General features: G+C 47.1%; 1 protein-coding gene across 3 annotated transcripts; it reads left to right on the top strand.

Annotated features, from left to right (window-relative positions):
• Positions 1-58: 58 nt before the first annotated feature.
• Positions 59-16,514, top strand: b3gnt2b (UDP-GlcNAc:betaGal beta-1,3-N-acetylglucosaminyltransferase 2b). Of its 3 annotated transcripts, XM_034551618.1 has the most exons (4): positions 340-420; positions 3,976-6,554; positions 8,691-8,828; positions 14,154-16,462. In XM_034551618.1, exon 4 carries the CDS (start codon positions 14,184-14,186, stop codon positions 15,369-15,371), a length of 1,188 nt encoding a protein of 395 aa, XP_034407509.1. In that variant the 5' UTR covers positions 340-420; positions 3,976-6,554; positions 8,691-8,828; positions 14,154-14,183; the 3' UTR covers positions 15,372-16,462. The 3 variants fall into 3 exon arrangements, with proteins under 3 accessions (XP_034407511.1, XP_034407509.1, XP_034407510.1); XM_034551620.1 differs by lacking the exon at positions 3,976-6,554 and having other exon boundaries at positions 59-420; XM_034551619.1 differs by lacking the exon at positions 340-420 and having other exon boundaries at positions 3,819-4,173; positions 14,154-16,514.
• The last annotated feature ends 289 nt before the right edge of the window (positions 16,515-16,803 follow it).

The following is a 16,803-nucleotide window of genomic DNA, read 5'->3' as shown; positions in this document are numbered from 1 at the left end:
AGAGAGAGAGAGAGAGAGCCCCGCCCCCCTAAAAAAAAGCCAACGGCCGCCGCGTCGACACCGTCGTGACGGTTGAAAGAAGAAGACGGTCCTTTTAACGGCGAGGCTTCCCGGTCGGAGACGCAGTGAAACACGGGGAGAGGAGGCTCTCACCGGGGGGGTGGACGACGCGACGGGTTTCCTCTGGCTGCTTGGGGAGAAGAAGACGAAAGAAGAAGAAGAAGAAGAAGTCGCATGGATTTATTAAACTTTTCCGCCATTTTTGGGGCGACGAGGGACGGTTGAAAAAACAAGTGGGTTTAACCCCCCGGAGGAAGTTTTTCTTGTGAGGACTTTAAAAGGAGATAACCACCCCCCCACCCCCCCTCTCCAACCCCCCCACGCCGGTTCTTATCGCGAGCGACCGTCCAGCCGCCCTCAGTAAGTTAACCCGGTGACGTCACGTCAGCGGATTTATTACGAGTTAAAAAGGTGAACGTGCGTGTCATTATCTTGCGCTCACCTTTGTTACGTTTCCTACGTTAAAAGAAGGAAAACAAACGAGTAAAACGTGTTTTAAAATGAGCTAAACGCAGCTTTATATTTTGTTGTTTTAAACTTAAAAAATATATATATATATTTTTATTTTACGGGCATTTATTTAATTTTTTTTTTTTTTTTTTACTAAACGATAGATTAGTTTATAAGAATAAATAAATATATAACCAACACGTGAATCATTAGTTGCTGCCCTGTCGGTGTACACGCTCACCAAGTGATAATCATTCATATGAATTGTTTTATTATTCCATAACAGATGGGACACACCCCGTTTAAATAAAGTAAGCATAACTCATAAGGTCCTTCTGCATTATTATATAATTAATACTTTTAAAAGGGGTGAATAGTAACATGATGTTGTTCTGTTCTTTCTTCTCATAAATCCTGTATTTTTTTTAATTTATCTTTAGAGAGTAAATTATCTCCATAATGGAAAAATCCACCACCATTTAACTTATTGTTAGTTTTTTGATCAATACTTCCGTTTGTGAAACCGTAGAGACTTCAATACAAACAAATAATACATGTTTGAGGTAGAAAAGCAGGGCAATGCAAGTCCAATATTTGACAAAGATAACCGAGAGAATATTTTCTTATAAGTGCTTCTGTCGGCCTGTTGGCTGCCTCTTTATTTAACCTACATTTCTTCCTCTTCGAGACCTAGTAATCTGCTCTCTCTGATGCCATAAATGCTCTCCAAGATAAAAGTTTTTAATCACATGAGCAATATTTTCCAGAGTTTCTGCACAGGTGTGTGTGTGTGTGTGTGTGTGTGTGTGTGTGTGTGTGTGTGTGTGTGTGTGTGTGTGTGTGTGTGTGTGTGTGTGTGTGTGTGTGTGTGTGTGTGTGTGTGTGTGTGTGTGTGTGTGTGTGTGTGTGTGTGTGTGTGTGTGTGTGTGTGTGTGTGTGTGTGTGTGTGTGTGTGTGTGTGTGTGTGTGTGTGTGTGTGTGTGTGTGTGTGTGTGTGTGTGTGTGTGTGTGTGTGTGTGTGTGTGTGTGTGTGTGTGTGTGTGTGTGTGTGTGTGTGTGTGTGTGTGTGTGTGTGTGTGTGTGTGTGTGTGTGTGTGTGTGTGTGTGTGTGTGTGTGTGTGTGTGAGCACTGTTGAGAGTCCTGCTATGTTTAGACAGAAAAGTCCAAACCCACACTTTAGATGAGTAGCCTCCATCCAGCTGAATGCAAATTTGAGCTATTTTGAGATTTTATAATATGGAGATTGCCGTATTTGGTGTGTTTCGTGCTCAGGTTTTTGCATCGCATACCACGTGAATCGCAGATATCTTATCCTGGATTCATATGTTGTTTTTTTTACACACACCCTTCTGTTCTGCACATCGTGGTTGCAAGTCGTGGGAAGAAACGTGTTGCCTCCCTGAGAAGTTCCTGTGACTCTCTGATGTGGCTAATCTTTGTTTATCTGAGTCTGGTCCCGGCCCTGCGTGGCGAGCAGCCTGGATACCAGCAGGACCGTCTTTTGATGGGTCATGTCGTATAGAGGAAGTTAAACCCAACACGTTTGTGGGTGTGAGAGGTGTTTGGTGTCATCTTTCATTAATTATTTAATACTTCTTGACCCCACCCTGAGCACAATAAACTGTTGTTCGCTGTGTTCTTTGATGATTTTTTAAATATATTTAAAAATGCAGAAAAGGTGCAGTTTGCCAAATGGTCTGACGGAGTCTCCCGGGGCATCTAAAAGCTGCTCTCCATCCGGACTCTGCCAGCACTCTGCATAAATAGCCGATACCCTCCCCGCTCCATGGAGAGTGCTTTCTTTTAGCCGTTTGCTCCTCCAGGCCTGCAGCGAGCAGCCTCGAGCTCTAGTTTCCTGCTCAAGGACACGCTGACCGTCACGGGATGTGCATTCACCTGTTGATTTAATCAAAACCGGTGACCCTTTCTTCTTCTTATTACATAAAGGACTTTTTGGTCTAAATGACCCATTACTATTCCGTGCACATTCCCGACAGTGGCTGACTAACGGTTTCTGGCGATGAGTAATACCATGCGTCTACATACGGCGTTTCTTCTGCAAGAAAAACAAATGTTAAAGGCGGTTGTCTGTTAAATGAACACGCTTGTCTTATTAGCAGAAAGCATTAGTTCCAGGCTAGTTGAAGAAATGTAGTTTTTATGAAGTGTGCAATGAGGTTTTGGCTCGAGGGCTGCAGCTGATTCAAAGTTCTGGCCCTTCCTCTCATTTCAAGGTCAGTAAATTTAGCGCATCCCAAACGGGAGATCTGGATCCGCCCCGGCGGTGCCGCTAATTATGGGCAAGTCCCATCGGGTCTGTGCTACAAAACCACATAGTCGTCGTTCGCGTTGACACATAAAATCTGCGCCGTCCTGTTTGGGGAGCCTGTCGCACGCGGTCCCTCGTAGACCACAGAGCCTCTGGGTTTACCTGGCGGGTTGACCCGAGCTCCTTATCGCATCCAACTTTTAAGTTGGCTCACCGACCGAATCCAGCAACAAAAGAGGCTCTTGGGAGCTGATGAGCAAGTTAGCAGGTGGGTGTTGATTATTGTTCAGTTGTACCGGGAGCCGGTTTCTCCAAACCGGCTCCCGTGAGTCCTCTCGGTGTTGGTTTCCTTTTGTGGGCGTGGCACCATTTACACAACCGTTGTCTTCATGAACTAGAGCACCACATTGTTCATCTAACCTCTTAACTTTGCTCCCAAAGCGCAACAGATTGAGCCAAATAAGCTTAAAATATAGTCCGCAAAGGATGAATATTCCTCAATTTTTATTCATATCGCATTATATATTGCTATCGTGGAGCCCTAATCTCAACACAACAGGTTCTAGCTTAACTTTAATTCAGAGGAAAAACCTCCAAATAACTGGTCACACTCTTGTTGCGCAACAGAGTCAAAGCGCCGTGCTTTGAAGATGGCCCCTGAATGCACGTTTCACAGAGCGGATGAATAAGTCGGTTCACAGTACCACAACTGTGAACCGGCTTATTCGTAACGCACTTCCTGGTCACGAGTTCTTCCTCCCAAAAGAAGAACGTCAACGAATGACGTAGGAAATGGTTAAAAAAAAAAAAATTGTTTTCTTTTTTCTTTTATCCTTTTATGACTAATAATGAGTCTGAACTCAAATGTGTATTTTCCAAAGTCAGACGCAGATGCTGTTTTTTTTATTAAGTGCTTGGCCTGCTGATGGTTGTTTTCCGAGATCCATTAAAAAAAAAATATATATATATATATATATATATATATATATATATATATATATATATATATATATATATATATAAATAAATAAAAACGTCTTGTTTAGTCTGACCAAAAGTACCAAAACCAAAAGGTATTCAGTGCACTGTTGAACCTGCAGTCAGCTGAGACTATTGGACTGTTTAATCGACGATGAAATAATCAATTGATCCATTTTGATAATATAATTTAAATTTTTTTTTGGCATTTTTCAAGCACAAATGCCAAAGAATTCCAGTTTCTGCATTCTCAAAGTGGAACCACACCCAGGGACATGCGCCCTGGTTCTCCACCCCGTCTCCACGCCGTCTGGTGAGCTGCGCCCCCCCCCCCCCTCTGGTTCTGTGGCTGGAGGCGTTGAGATGGCGCCAAGCGGCTTGGGTTCAAGCAGGTTCCTGCGGAGAACCACGTCAGGTATGCGAGGTCCATGCCAGCTTCCAGAGGTGCTCGATGTCCTCCACCTCCTAGACGTGCAGCTTCCAACATGCTCTGCAGGCCTGGGCTCTCCCCTCACCCCTCGGCCTCCAGAGATTTACAACTTAACAGGAAGTGGATTTTTTTTATTTTGACTTATCTATCACACAATTTTGGCAATGATAATTTAATGCCAATTTTACATATTTGAATATTTTTCTTAGGAGGCTACCATAATAATAATTATCACTGATATAAATGTCCAACCTTTAGTAAAACTGCCAATATTGGTTGGGATCCAAACACGGAGGTCAAAGGTCACCGCCACCTCATGAAACACGCGTTCGGCCATAAGCCGAGAACTCGTATTCTAATTCTGACACTTTTACACAAATGTCTGATCGGATCAAATGATTAATTGATTTCTCTTTGGAAAGATAAAGATGTAAACTGCACTGGGAGGCGTGCGAGCTGCCCAGGCGGATGCTTCTAGTTTCAGATGCACTCAGGCTGGTTATTTCTTGGCCTTCCTGTCACTTAAAGCCATTAGTTGCAATGAGCAATGCTTCACTTGAAGGCAACGACCACATCGGCCACAGCTTCAGCTTCCGTCCACTTGAAAGTATGAAAAGCAGTAAAGCGGAGCTGTGGAGGAACTCGGGGAACGCCTGAAGGAGAATAATGTCGCATGCCGAGATTAACAAAGCGGATCAATCGGCGCCGTCTCACCGCCGCTGACTGCCCGGTGATTGAGTATTGATCGCTCACCGGCTGCTCTTTGTGGGCGGAGCCCGTATTCGGTTTTAAGACGACAGCGCAGACCTGTGGCGTTTCCCCAATTTAATGCGTTGAAGTCTAGAGGAAGAGAGCCACTGAATAGAGTGCAACGTTTATTATTGTTCTGCTTTTGTGGTACGCGAGGACCTTTTTTAATACGTTTTTGCATGTCGACTCCAAATGAAAGATAATGTTGTTAAAGTGAGCCAGTTTTATCATAATAATTTCCTAATGATGGATTATTCTGAGCAGCTGGGACATGCAGTTATTTCCCATATGACCACAGACTGGTTTAGGGTAAACGGATGAGGTTATTTAATAAAAGCCATTAAGTTTTAAAAGCCATTAGTCATAATCCTGACTGTTTGTTCTATATTGTTGAGCACAATCAGTACAAAGCGTGTACAAAAGTACACGCTTCATTCTGCAGCCTGAGATATGTACACAATGTCTCTGCTCATCCGGTCACGTGTCTGGATTAAACGTGTCGTGTTTCACGTCACGCATTAACGCCCAGACACACACACACACACACACACACACCTTTAAATTTAGATTACTTTGAGTGTGAGTGAACGAGTCGCGCCAAAGAGAGAGGTGACCTTTAGCGTGCCCAGTCGGAGTGACAAGTATTTGTTGATAATTACAAATTCCATTCTATTTAAAGTGTGTGTGTGTGTGTGTGTGTGTGTGTGTGTGTGTGTGTGTGTGTGTTGGGATTATTGCCAGCTGATGCTTTGGTTTTAGAGGTACACGTCCATGATTCAGAGAACAAAACAACAGGATTACGTTCCAGGTTCAACCTTGTTGTGTCCGACTAAAGAGAATAAAAAGCCCACCTGAGTGAGACCAGCTGTAATGGCTGAAGTGGGACCTTCCGCCTCCTTTTTGGGGGATACCGTCGACATTCGTCGGGCGACTCCCGGCTCAGACGTCACAGTCTCTCTCTCTCTCTCTCTCTCTCTCTCTCTCCCTCTCTCCGAGGTTATTCGCACCGTCCCGCTATTGGACCCACATTCCCCCACGCGGTAACTCGCTCTCATGCTCTTCAGTGTCAAGTAGGCCTCAGAAATATCTCTGTGGTAGTTGTAATGTACACAGGTGCATGAGGATGATGATGATGATGATGATGTCAGGCCAGACTTTTAAGTCACGAGGAAGCGACCGCAGATAAGTGGTCAAAACACTTGATGTTGAACTTTGTCCAGAGACCTGATGTGACCTCAGCGGTGGACACTTGTCTGCATGCGGCCTCTTTTATCTGCCGTCGCACAACAGAGCACTCGGCAGTGTGTGTGTGTGTGTGTGTGTGTGTGTGTGTGTGTGCGTGTGTGTGCAGAGGACACACCTCGACACACTGTGTTTTTATAGCCTGTTTGCATACAGTATTTGTAAATGACTGAAGGTGAACAGAGCAGCCGGTTGTGCTTCATCGGTTGTGTTCTCGGCCGTGAACTGGACCTTGAGCCCGGCTATTGTTTCCTGTGGTCGCGGCGTTGGGACCGCGAGGGCCCGGCGGCGGTGAGACGGACCACAAACACCACCCGAGGGTGTCACACGCTGACATCTGGCATTCATTCTTCGAGGGAGGTGTGAGAGCCGATGTGGGTATTCTGGCAATGCGACTGCTCTCATATCAGAAACTTGATTAAATAACGTTGTTTTTTTTATTAGATGTTTTCACAGCAATATAAAATAGATTTTAGAGCTGGATTTATGATCTGTTTAACTTCCAAACACATTATTAAAACTACCAATGCCAAGATGTTTTTTTTAATTTTTATTTCTTTTAAAGTAAATACTGAAATGAAAATACAAAAGTTTACTAATCATTTTAATTGTGTGTTCTTACGCAAATAACCACGCCTACATGACGTATCCACTGACTTCAGAACAGTTTAATCGGTTCTTATAAAGTCGGGATCGGCAAAGAGAATTGCAAACGATTATATCGGCCTTCACTTATGTAAAAAAAAAAGAAGATTAACCCACTTCAATTATGTATTTATTTTAAGAGCTGTGGCCACGATGCACGCTAATTAAAATAAAATGTGCTATAAACGGCCCTGAAAAAGGAGGCGTGTCTTAAGTGGCGTGTCTTAAGTGGCGTAGTTCAGCGTGCCGTGACTGAAGCGAGTGGACGCCGTCGGCGATGTGCAGGAGGGGCAACGTTAAAAAAAAAAAAAAAAGCGTTACCGGAAACGCTCCGAGAGAAAGAACCCTGTGACATTCAAAGTCAAACGGACTGAAGGAAGAAGCTCAAACAGAGCGTGGCCTCCTTTGAGTACACGGCGTTACACACATTTACATTGTTGATTAACTCTTCTGCTCCTTTTCTCTTTAACGCGCTGGGCTTTTTGGGTAATCTTTAAGTGAATATTTCACGGTCGGGTTTTGTACGTTAACGCCACACACAGCCAGAGGTGGTATGCCCCTGTTATCTGCTGACCCCCGGTATCTAAACCGCCGGCTTAATGATTAACACGGGGCCGTGTGGATAGAGGCAGCGTTCCACATCTGTGTCTTTGGCAAATGATGTTGTTGTTTTTAGTCTGGTGTTTTTATTTCTGGTGTTTTATTGATCATCGACAGTCTGACGTTGGCGTTAAGCAGCGTGGTAAACGGACAAAAGGGATTTTTTTTTTGCAGTCGAGACTTTAAAAATAAAAGCTCACCGGGCCGCGTCGTGCACCCGAATGTTGTTCCTCTCCTCTGAGCTCGGCCCCGCCCCCCCCGGTTTCCACGTCGAGTGCACGAACCACAGAGCTTCTGCTGCGTGGAGGCGTTTCATCATTTTAAACGTTGTCACAAAGGAGTCCTTTTGAAACGGGACCTTCACGACGGAGACGCACTTCTAGTCTTGGAGAAGGGGGGCGTTGTGCACAGGCCGGCGGTCGAGACTCCGAGACTTTTGAATGTTCTGGAGAAACCTTTTTGCCTTTTACTCCACCTGGAGCGTGTGTGTGTGTGTGTGGGCAGGGGGTGTGTGTGTGGCTGTCAGTCGGGATGTTTACATGCACTTAAATAGCCAGGCTCCGGTCTGGTTCCTGCAGTAATCTGGTTTCTTTGACATCATGTAAATGAGAAGCCTGGTTTAGTATGGGGAGTGGGGGGGTGGTTTATTGGCTTCATAGTATTGTTAACCCCCCCCCCCGGTAGTTTCTAGATTATTTAGAGCTGCTGGAATGAGTCCTAAAACCTTTTCTGCTCTTCCGGTTCCCTCGTCTGGAAGTTGATGCGTTTCTTCTTCATGTGGTTTTTGTTTGTTTAAAATCAGGTGGAAGAGGAAGGTATTTTAACGCTTGGTTCTCTGACATAAAACAGGTCAGTGAACGCCCCTCTGGTGACTTAAGAAGCTTTTACGCGTCTAAAGGAGACGCTTCAAGGAGACGGAGATGCCTAAAGGAGACGTCTAAAGGAGACGTCTAAGCGTCCTCACTAGAACACAAGTCCTCCTTTTTAGCTTAGCGGTGAAGTCATGTGACCGCGTGGAGGTCCTCTAAAGCCGCTAGCGTTAACTTTACACTTCAAATACTTCACCCTCGGCCCTCGCCTTTGAAGAACTGTTGACTACATTGACTGTTTGTTAATTAGAGGTTCCTTGCACGTCCTGTTCTCCGGTGCTACGTCTCTCTCTCTCTTACGTACATATTTGCTTTTCAACTTGTGTTTCGCTAATGTTTTTCTTTCGTAATTTCCCGCGAGCTATTGACAAAGTCTTTTTCTCTTGTTTTTTTCAGGTTTTGGCGCTCTCCCCCCCCCCCCCACCACCCATTGGCTGCTGTTCCCCCAGAGGGCGGAGCTAAATATGGGGTAAGAGCGCTGAGAGGAGACACCGAGACGACACGGAGCCTGAGGAGGCCGTCTAACCCGTACAGGTGAGATGTGCACTCGCACCGTTAAACGCGTCGCCGGGGGCGGTCGCGGTATGCGTGCGCTCTAACTGCCGGTGGATTTAAAGCAACGGCGTTCTGGGAGCTTTTCACCCTCCCAAGCAGAAGACGAGGTCAGCACATGCACCCAGTGTCATCGATCAATACCAGTGGTGGAAGAGGGCTAATGCCAACATGTTGATATTATAGCTGCAAAAGAGCTACTTTAATTTATTTCAGGCTTCAGGTGATTTCATTGAAAATCCTTAGAGAGACAATAAAGATAAACTGTTGGTAGTGAAACCCGGCTGTGTGGGAGAGGGCCTGGTTTGACCCCGTCTCACACCCCTCCCCCACTCAGGTGAGAGGCCTCACTGGGCCCACAAGCCTGGCATTGTCCAGTAAATGATTTAATCGGTGTGCTGAACGGGAAAACATGTCGATGCTCGTATAATAGAAATGTAGAATATTAACCTCGTCATTTCCGGTTGGGTTTTTTCCCGATTTATCTGGTAAATGTTTACTGACTTGTGATGCAACAACCTCAACCAAAACAAGGGACATATTGTCTACTCAAACAACTTTCCATTAAAAATCTCATCTACCTCCTCAATCCAGATAACCACAGGCTAAAAAAACATGCTAAAATAACTTCACTCCAGTTTGATCTTGCGCATTTGATATTATATATATATATATATATATATATATATATATATATATATATCACAGGTCTGCATGAGGAGGCTGCTTAATATATAATTGGATAACATTTCAATTTAGATACAGGATGTTCCTCTTTGATTTAATTGTCTAATGTTTGACTAATGAGTCTTGTTGATTGGTTGTTGTATAGTTCTTCACCCACTTGTTATTCCATCAACATCCTGAGCTGCGTGGATTGGAAGTGAAAGAAGCTGAGACACTTGATATTGGATGTATTATAGCTATGGATCTCTAAAGCTAGAGAGGATTTAATCTGCGTATCACATAACTGTCGCTCCCACTCTTTGTACCGTTGTAACGTATCCAGCATAACCCAAATAACATCAGAGTAAGCTGAGCTGAAATAAGAGGTATACAATATGCCAGTCTGATGGTTGTTGTCGTTCTGTTTTCACCTCTCTGGTGTTTCTCTCCACATCTGACCTCATCCATTATTTACGGCTGCCTCCTGAACGTCGATAAGTCTGTCAACTGTAAAATCTTCCAAGTTGAGGCCACCGTTGTTATTAGGCGCTAGAGATCAATGGAGAACGTTGCGATCAATTAAATCATAAGCACATTGGTGGTGTAGATATGAAGAGTGATGACACGGCAAACATGTGAGCGCATTAACTCTCGTTAATGTGGTGAAAATAATCCCTGAAAGTCATTTCTTCTGTCGGAGAGTCTAAAAGAAAAGAAAAGGAACAAATAGTTGAACCTTATGCTGCGTTCACACCAAAAGCGTCGCGAATATTCCGACTATTTGTGGTTTATTCGCTTCAATCGGTACGGAAAGGGGGCGTGGCTTATCTCAGTGGAAACCGTTATAACTTCCTCCATCCACCATGGAAGAAATAACCACCACTTCTGCTTTATACTTGTTGTGGACATCCCACAAACGTCGGAACATCAAACGCCCTCGTGTTTGGGTTCATAACATTAATATTATATATATTTATTTATCACCCGTAGGCTCACACAGCTCGGTGACTCCGTCTGGATGTCTCTTCCAGCGCTACCAGAGCAGCAGTTAGATTCACCCCGTATGTCCCCCATAACTTACCCCGTATGTCCCCTGTATGTCCCCCATAACTTACCCCGTATGTCCCCCATAACTTACCCCGTATGTCCCCCATAACTTACCCCGTATGTCCCCCATAACTTACCCCGTATGTCCCCCATAACTTACCCCGTATGTCCCCCCGTATGTCCCCCATAACTTACCCCGTATGTCCCCCATAACTTACCCCGTATGTCCCCCATAACTTACCCCGTATGTCCCCCGTATGTCCCCCATAACTTACCCCGTATGTCCCCCATAACTTACCCCGTATGTCCCCCCGTATGTCCCCCATAACTTACCCCGTATGTCCCCCATAACTTACCCCGTATGTCCCCCATAACTTACCCCGTATGTCCCCCATAACTTACCCCGTATGTCCCCCATATTTTACCCCGTATGTCCCCCATATTTTACCCCGTATGTCCCCCATATTTTACCCCGTATGTCCCCCGTGTCAGTGGCTTGACTGAAGGGCATTTCTGCCAACGTGCCCTTTAAGCACATTTCCGTCTGCTGCCGGTCGGCGTACGTTCAGCCGGCGCTGCTGATGCTTAATTAGACATCCGGAAGCTCTGGTCTTGTCAACATGTTGTTCCTTTAGAATCTCCCCTCCTCCTTCCCTCACCCACTCATTTCCCAGAAGTCTCCTTGTTTGTATGGGGATGCAGAGTACAGGAAAGCTTTATCTAGGAGGGGGGGGGGGGCTGTGTCTGTGCTTGTCTCTTGTTTATAATGTAACACTGATACACCTTCAGGATTATGTGTCCTCCTCCTGTGGAGATGAGCCGGGCCGTTCTCACGTGAATGTGAGCAAAATCTACAAGAAAGCTGGGGAACGAGGAGATGTCAGGTATAGGAGGGGAGGGGGGGGGGGGGGGGGGGGGGGGGTAAACAAAGGGTAGGGAGGAGGAAAGGAAGCAAACGGGGGCGCAGCGGTGCAGAGTTGTTGCCATGGAGGCCGAGAGAGCAACGCCACACAGAAGCAGGAAGGAAGCTGAAGCACGAGTCGGTTCTCCTCTTTACCTCCACAGGTAGAGTCCAGTTTGGTGTTCATAACCGGCGTCAAGGAGCAACTTCTACAGCGTTTTCAGCTCCACTGAATCGGTGAACACCGTGAACACGCCTGCAAACGGCATTTAGCTCCAAGTGCCTCTCACGGAGCTGCTGGTCCGGTTGTCGTTCTCTTTTCTCTTTCTCACGCCGGCTCTGATGACCTTAACGTCTTCCAGATGCTGAGCCCTCCGGGCCTTTTGGTCCTCTTCACCAGTCACGAGCTGGTTTCATTGGTTTCATGCGTTTGACGTTCACGCCCCCGAGAATTGCAAAATCGAGCGGTATGTTAAGTGCGGCGTCGCGGTCGCTCATCAATCAGTTGAGCTCTTTTAGTGCACGTCGACCCTCCCCTCACTTCCTGTCGCCACTCAACCGTCAGCTGTTATTAACGACCTGTGTGTGTGTGTGTGTGTGTGTGTGTGTGTGTGTGTGTGTGTGTGTGTGTGTGTGTGTGTGTGTGTGTGTGTGTGTGTGTGTGTGTGTGTGTGTGTGTGTGTGTGTGTGTGTGTGTGTGTGTGTGTGTGTGTGTGTGTGTGTGTGTGTGTGTGTGTGTGTGTGTGTGTGTGTGTGTGTGTGTGTGTGTGTGTGTGTGTGTGTGTGTGTGTGTGTGTGTGTGTGTGTGTGTGTGTGTGTGTGTGTGTGTGTGTGTGTGTGTGTGTGTGTGTGTGTGTGTGTGTGTGTGTGTGTGTGTGTGTGTGTGTGTGTGTGTGTGTGTGTGTGGGGGGGGGGGATCAAATGACGCTGGCCAAAAAGGGACAGAATACATCCGGAGATATTTGGCTTTGATGGAACTGTTTATTGTTGTGGTGTAACGGACCACTGTGGACCCCTCCTCCCCCACCGCTCACCGCCGAACACATTACACAAGTTTTACTGACGATCGTTATCGACTGATTTTCAGTAATGTGACGTTGTAAACAATCAGCCGGTGTTTAAGTCAACAGGAGGAAGAGCGAAGGTTTAGTTCAGGCACACCGTGATGCGTTCAGGCTTCTGTCCTGTGAAGGTAAATGATAACGTTATGATGCGTTCACGTGTAATCTAGTAAAATGTAGTGTTTGTGATCAACTAGAATGAATCCAGTTGTTTTCACAGCAACATGAAACAGATGTTAGAGATGAATTATTAACTAAACCTCTTTTATAATGCAGCATTAAAACCACTAATGACTATTTGTTTTAATCACCAAGATGGGCCGTTGTGTTCCACCAAAGCAAACAGAAGGCAGGTGACTAACCGGCCGGCTGTTGCTCCACACAGGTGAACATTCATCATCGTGGATGATTGTTTTATTGCAGTTTAGTTTGGACCGCAGCCAAAACTCTCAGTTGCTACTTTTATGATTGTGATCGTTTCCTCCACAACGACGCATGGCCTTTTAAGGCCGCCGGGCCGGCACCGCCCTCCCGAAGGGCTCTTCTTGCAAGTGGAAATGTGACATGAATTACCGGATGTTATTGTCATTATTGGATGTCTTCTGAAGTTCCCTTGGGCGTTTTTTTTTTTTTTTAAATGAAGCGTTTGTGCGTCTATGTGACTTTGTGTGTCCGTGGTCTTCTGGGTTTTGAAAGGTGTTCAGAGGTGCCGCGTCTAACCTGCCAGAAAAGCAGCCGTGACTATCTCGAGTTCCCTGAAATGGAAAGCGCGTGACCAAAAGTCAATAGATCTTAAAAATCTTTAAAAGGAGTCTGTTCACACCATGTTTTACACCAGGCTTTAAACCATGTTTTACACCAGGTTTCACACCAGGTTTCACACCAGGGTTTCACACCAGGTTTTACACCATGTTTTACACCAGGTCTCACACCAGGTTTTACACCAGGTTCACACCATGTTCACACCATGTTTTACACCATGTTTTACACTATGTTTTACACCAGGTTCACACCATGTTTTACTCCAGGTTTTACACCAGGTTTTACACCAGGTTTTACACCAGGTTCACACCATGTTTTACACTATGTTTTACACCAGGTTTTACACCAGGTTTTACACCAGGTTCACACCATGTTTTACACCAGGTTTTACACCAGGTTTTACACCAGGTTCACACCATGTTTTACACCAGGTTCACACCATGTTTTACACCAGGTTTTACACCAGGTTTTACACCAGGTTCACACCATGTTCACACCATGTTTTACACCATGTTTTACACTATGTTTTACACCAGGTTCACACCATGTTTTACTCCAGGTTTTACACCAGGTTTTACACCAGGTTCACACCATGTTTTACACCAGGTCTCACGCCAGGTCTCACACCAGGTTTTACACCAGGTTTTACACCAGGTTTTACACTAGGGTTCACACCAACGAGGGATTCTTTAGATAAAAATACATTCATCTCAATCATTTTAATGGTGTGTTTTTGTGCAAATGATCCCCGTAGATGAGCTGGATGGTGGCAAAAAGAAACAGTTGAGAAGGTGGTTCAAAAGTGTCCGTTGGCCACTAGATGGCGCCAGATCCCAACAACACGTTTACCGTCTTCTATTTCTGCCTCAGGTGGTGACGGTGCAGCGCGCGGCGGCGGCCATGGCGCGGAGGAGGCTGAAGCTCGTCGTGATGGTGATCGTGATGGTCAACTTCTTCATCTTCATCATCATCTCCCGACACAGCAGCCAGGACAAGAACGGCCTTCACAAGGTCCGCATCCCCTCCAAACCGTTCTGGTCCAAGCTGGTGCCCAATGTGGCCTACTGCAACCGCCAGCAGCAGATTCTGGACCTCCAGAACAATCACGTCCTGGCGGCTAACTTCAGCGCCGCGGACCTGCCCGATTGGCTTAACGAGACCCATTCGACCTCCGACCCCTGCCAGCCTAACTTCAGGGTTACCACTCAGGTGAAAGACTACAACTCTCTACCGGTCCGCTTCAAGGACTTCCTGATTTCCATGCACTGCCGGTCGTACCCGGTCATAGTGGACCAGCCCGACATCTGTAAAGAACCGCCGTTCCTCCTCCTGGCCGTCAAGTCCCTGGCGCCGCACTTCGACCGGCGCCAGGCCATCCGCCAGTCCTGGGGACGGGCGGGCGCCATAGCCAATCGGACGGTGGTCACCGTCTTCCTCCTCGGCAACGCCACGTCCGGGGACCACCACCCGAACCTGTCCGGGATGCTGCGCTACGAGAGCGTCCGCCACAGAGACATCATCCAGTGGGATTACCGGGACTCCTTCTTCAACCTGACCGTCAAGGAGGTCCTGTTCCTGGAGTGGATCCAGACCCGCTGCCCCGGAGCCCGCTTCATCTTCAAGGGCGACGACGACGTCTTCGTCAACACCCACCGCATCCTGGACTTCCTGGGGGGCCTCTCGGAGCCCAAAGCCAGGGACCTGTTTGTGGGCGACGTGATCACCAACGCCGGGCCGCACCGGGACAAGAAGGTGAAGTACTTCATCCCGGAGAGCATGTACACCGGGGCGTACCCGCCGTACGCGGGCGGGGGCGGGTACCTCTACTCTGGCGACATCGCCGCGCGCCTGCACAGCGTGTCGCGGCACGTGGCGCTCTACCCGATAGACGACGTGTACACGGGGATGTGCCTCAGGAAGCTGGGGCTGGCCCCCGAGAAGCACAAGGGCTTCAGGACCTTTGACATCGAGGAGAAGTACCGGTCCAACCCCTGCGCCTACAAGAGCTTGATGCTCGTCCACCCGAGGACGCCGCAGGAGATGATCCAGATCTGGGCGTGGCTCAGCAGCCCCGGTCTGAGGTGCTAGTCGACGGATGTTTGTTTTTTCCCCAAACTTTTTGGTTTTTCATCGTGACGTTACGAAGTTGGCAGCTTTAAGTTAAGATGTTGTTACGACGGTTTCAAACGAGACCACCAAAGTATTTCTGACTCCCTCGCGTCAGACGAGCTTCACCGCGCTTCACTGCCGCCGAGCTTCACGCCGCCGTGGCCGCGTCCTTTCTCTGCGTGCACATATTTATCCCAACTATTTATATGGCCTTCGTAAACACTGTCTGTGTGTGTGTGTGTGTGTGTGTGTGTGTGTGTGTGAGAGAGAGAGTCTCAATGCTGTATTATTATAGAATAAAGAGACTAAGAACTGCGACGCGTCCCCCTGAAGACGAGCGAGCGAGCTTCACACCAAACGGGGCTCGGCTCGCTCTCTTTCACGTCCCGGGTTGAGAGTTGCTGGAGTCTCAGGTGGTGCTGCTCGTCCACACTCCACCCAAAAAGTATTTACTTGTTTCTCGCTCTCGAACTCGACCGGTTTCTCCTCACGAAGAGCCTCGTTTTCTTTGTTTTCTTTGTTTGTTTTGTTTTGTTTGTTTTTTCTCTGCACACTTTGCCTTCAGGAAAAGGAAAACCCAGGAATGTGGGTCCGGCTCGGCAGGTCTGGGCTCGGTTTTCACGGACGATCCAAATGCTGTCTGCTTCAGGTTCCTCGCTTTTACACACACACACACACACACCTCTGTTCCAAAACGTCACGCGTCTGTTCGTGGAGTTAAAAACGATCCGTTGACGAAGCTTTAGGATGTTTTTTTGGAACGAGAGTCTTTGTCGTGTTTTTGAAGGTCGCTGCTCGGCTCACTACTGTTTGGCTTTCATGTCTTTTTTACTTTGCGAGAGAGAGAGAGAGAGAGAGAATCTTTCTGTGAGGGTCTGTGTTACATGAATGTATAACTTTGTGTGTTTTTTGGGGTCGGACCGGTGGTTCGATCCTCAGTATTGACACTCAGAATGTCCACACAAGAAGTCCGTCAGACCCCCGAGGCCGGTCGTGACGCTTCCGCTCGGTTAGAGCTCCCCCTGCTGGTTGGGGGATGCTGACCTTTAACCACGCCCCCCCCCCCCCCCCCTAAAAAACGTTGCCCCTAATTTATCGTTTTCGCTTGTGTCGTCGTGACGACGCGAAGACAAAAAGCTCCGAGACAATCACGCCGATGTTCCTCTGAGTCACTGGACGCTCGTCGAAGCGTCCAGACACTAAACGAGGAGACGAGGACAGAGGAGACGAGGACAGAGGAGACGAGGACAGAGGAGACGAGGACAGAGGCGTCATGCTTCCTCCTCACTGTGGTTCACGTGCCGATATAATAACTCGCTGTGTTCACGCCGCGTCCGTTTGCGGCTACTTGAATTATGTTTACAAGCTTTTTAAAAACACGAGTAATCACGTATTTTCTTTTTTTATATAT

Source organism: Cyclopterus lumpus, chromosome 15 (assembly GCF_009769545.1).
Source record: "Cyclopterus lumpus isolate fCycLum1 chromosome 15, fCycLum1.pri, whole genome shotgun sequence".
NCBI classification, from domain to species: Eukaryota; Metazoa; Chordata; class Actinopteri; order Perciformes; family Cyclopteridae; genus Cyclopterus; species Cyclopterus lumpus.
The sequence above is the reverse complement of the archived record's forward strand: the minus strand, read 5'-3'. Positions and strand labels throughout refer to the sequence as shown.

Coding starts and splice junctions, on each gene's coding strand:
- b3gnt2b (XM_034551619.1), top strand. CDS start 14,184: ATGGCGCGGAGGAGGCTGAAGCTCGTCGTGATGGTGATCGTGATGGTC.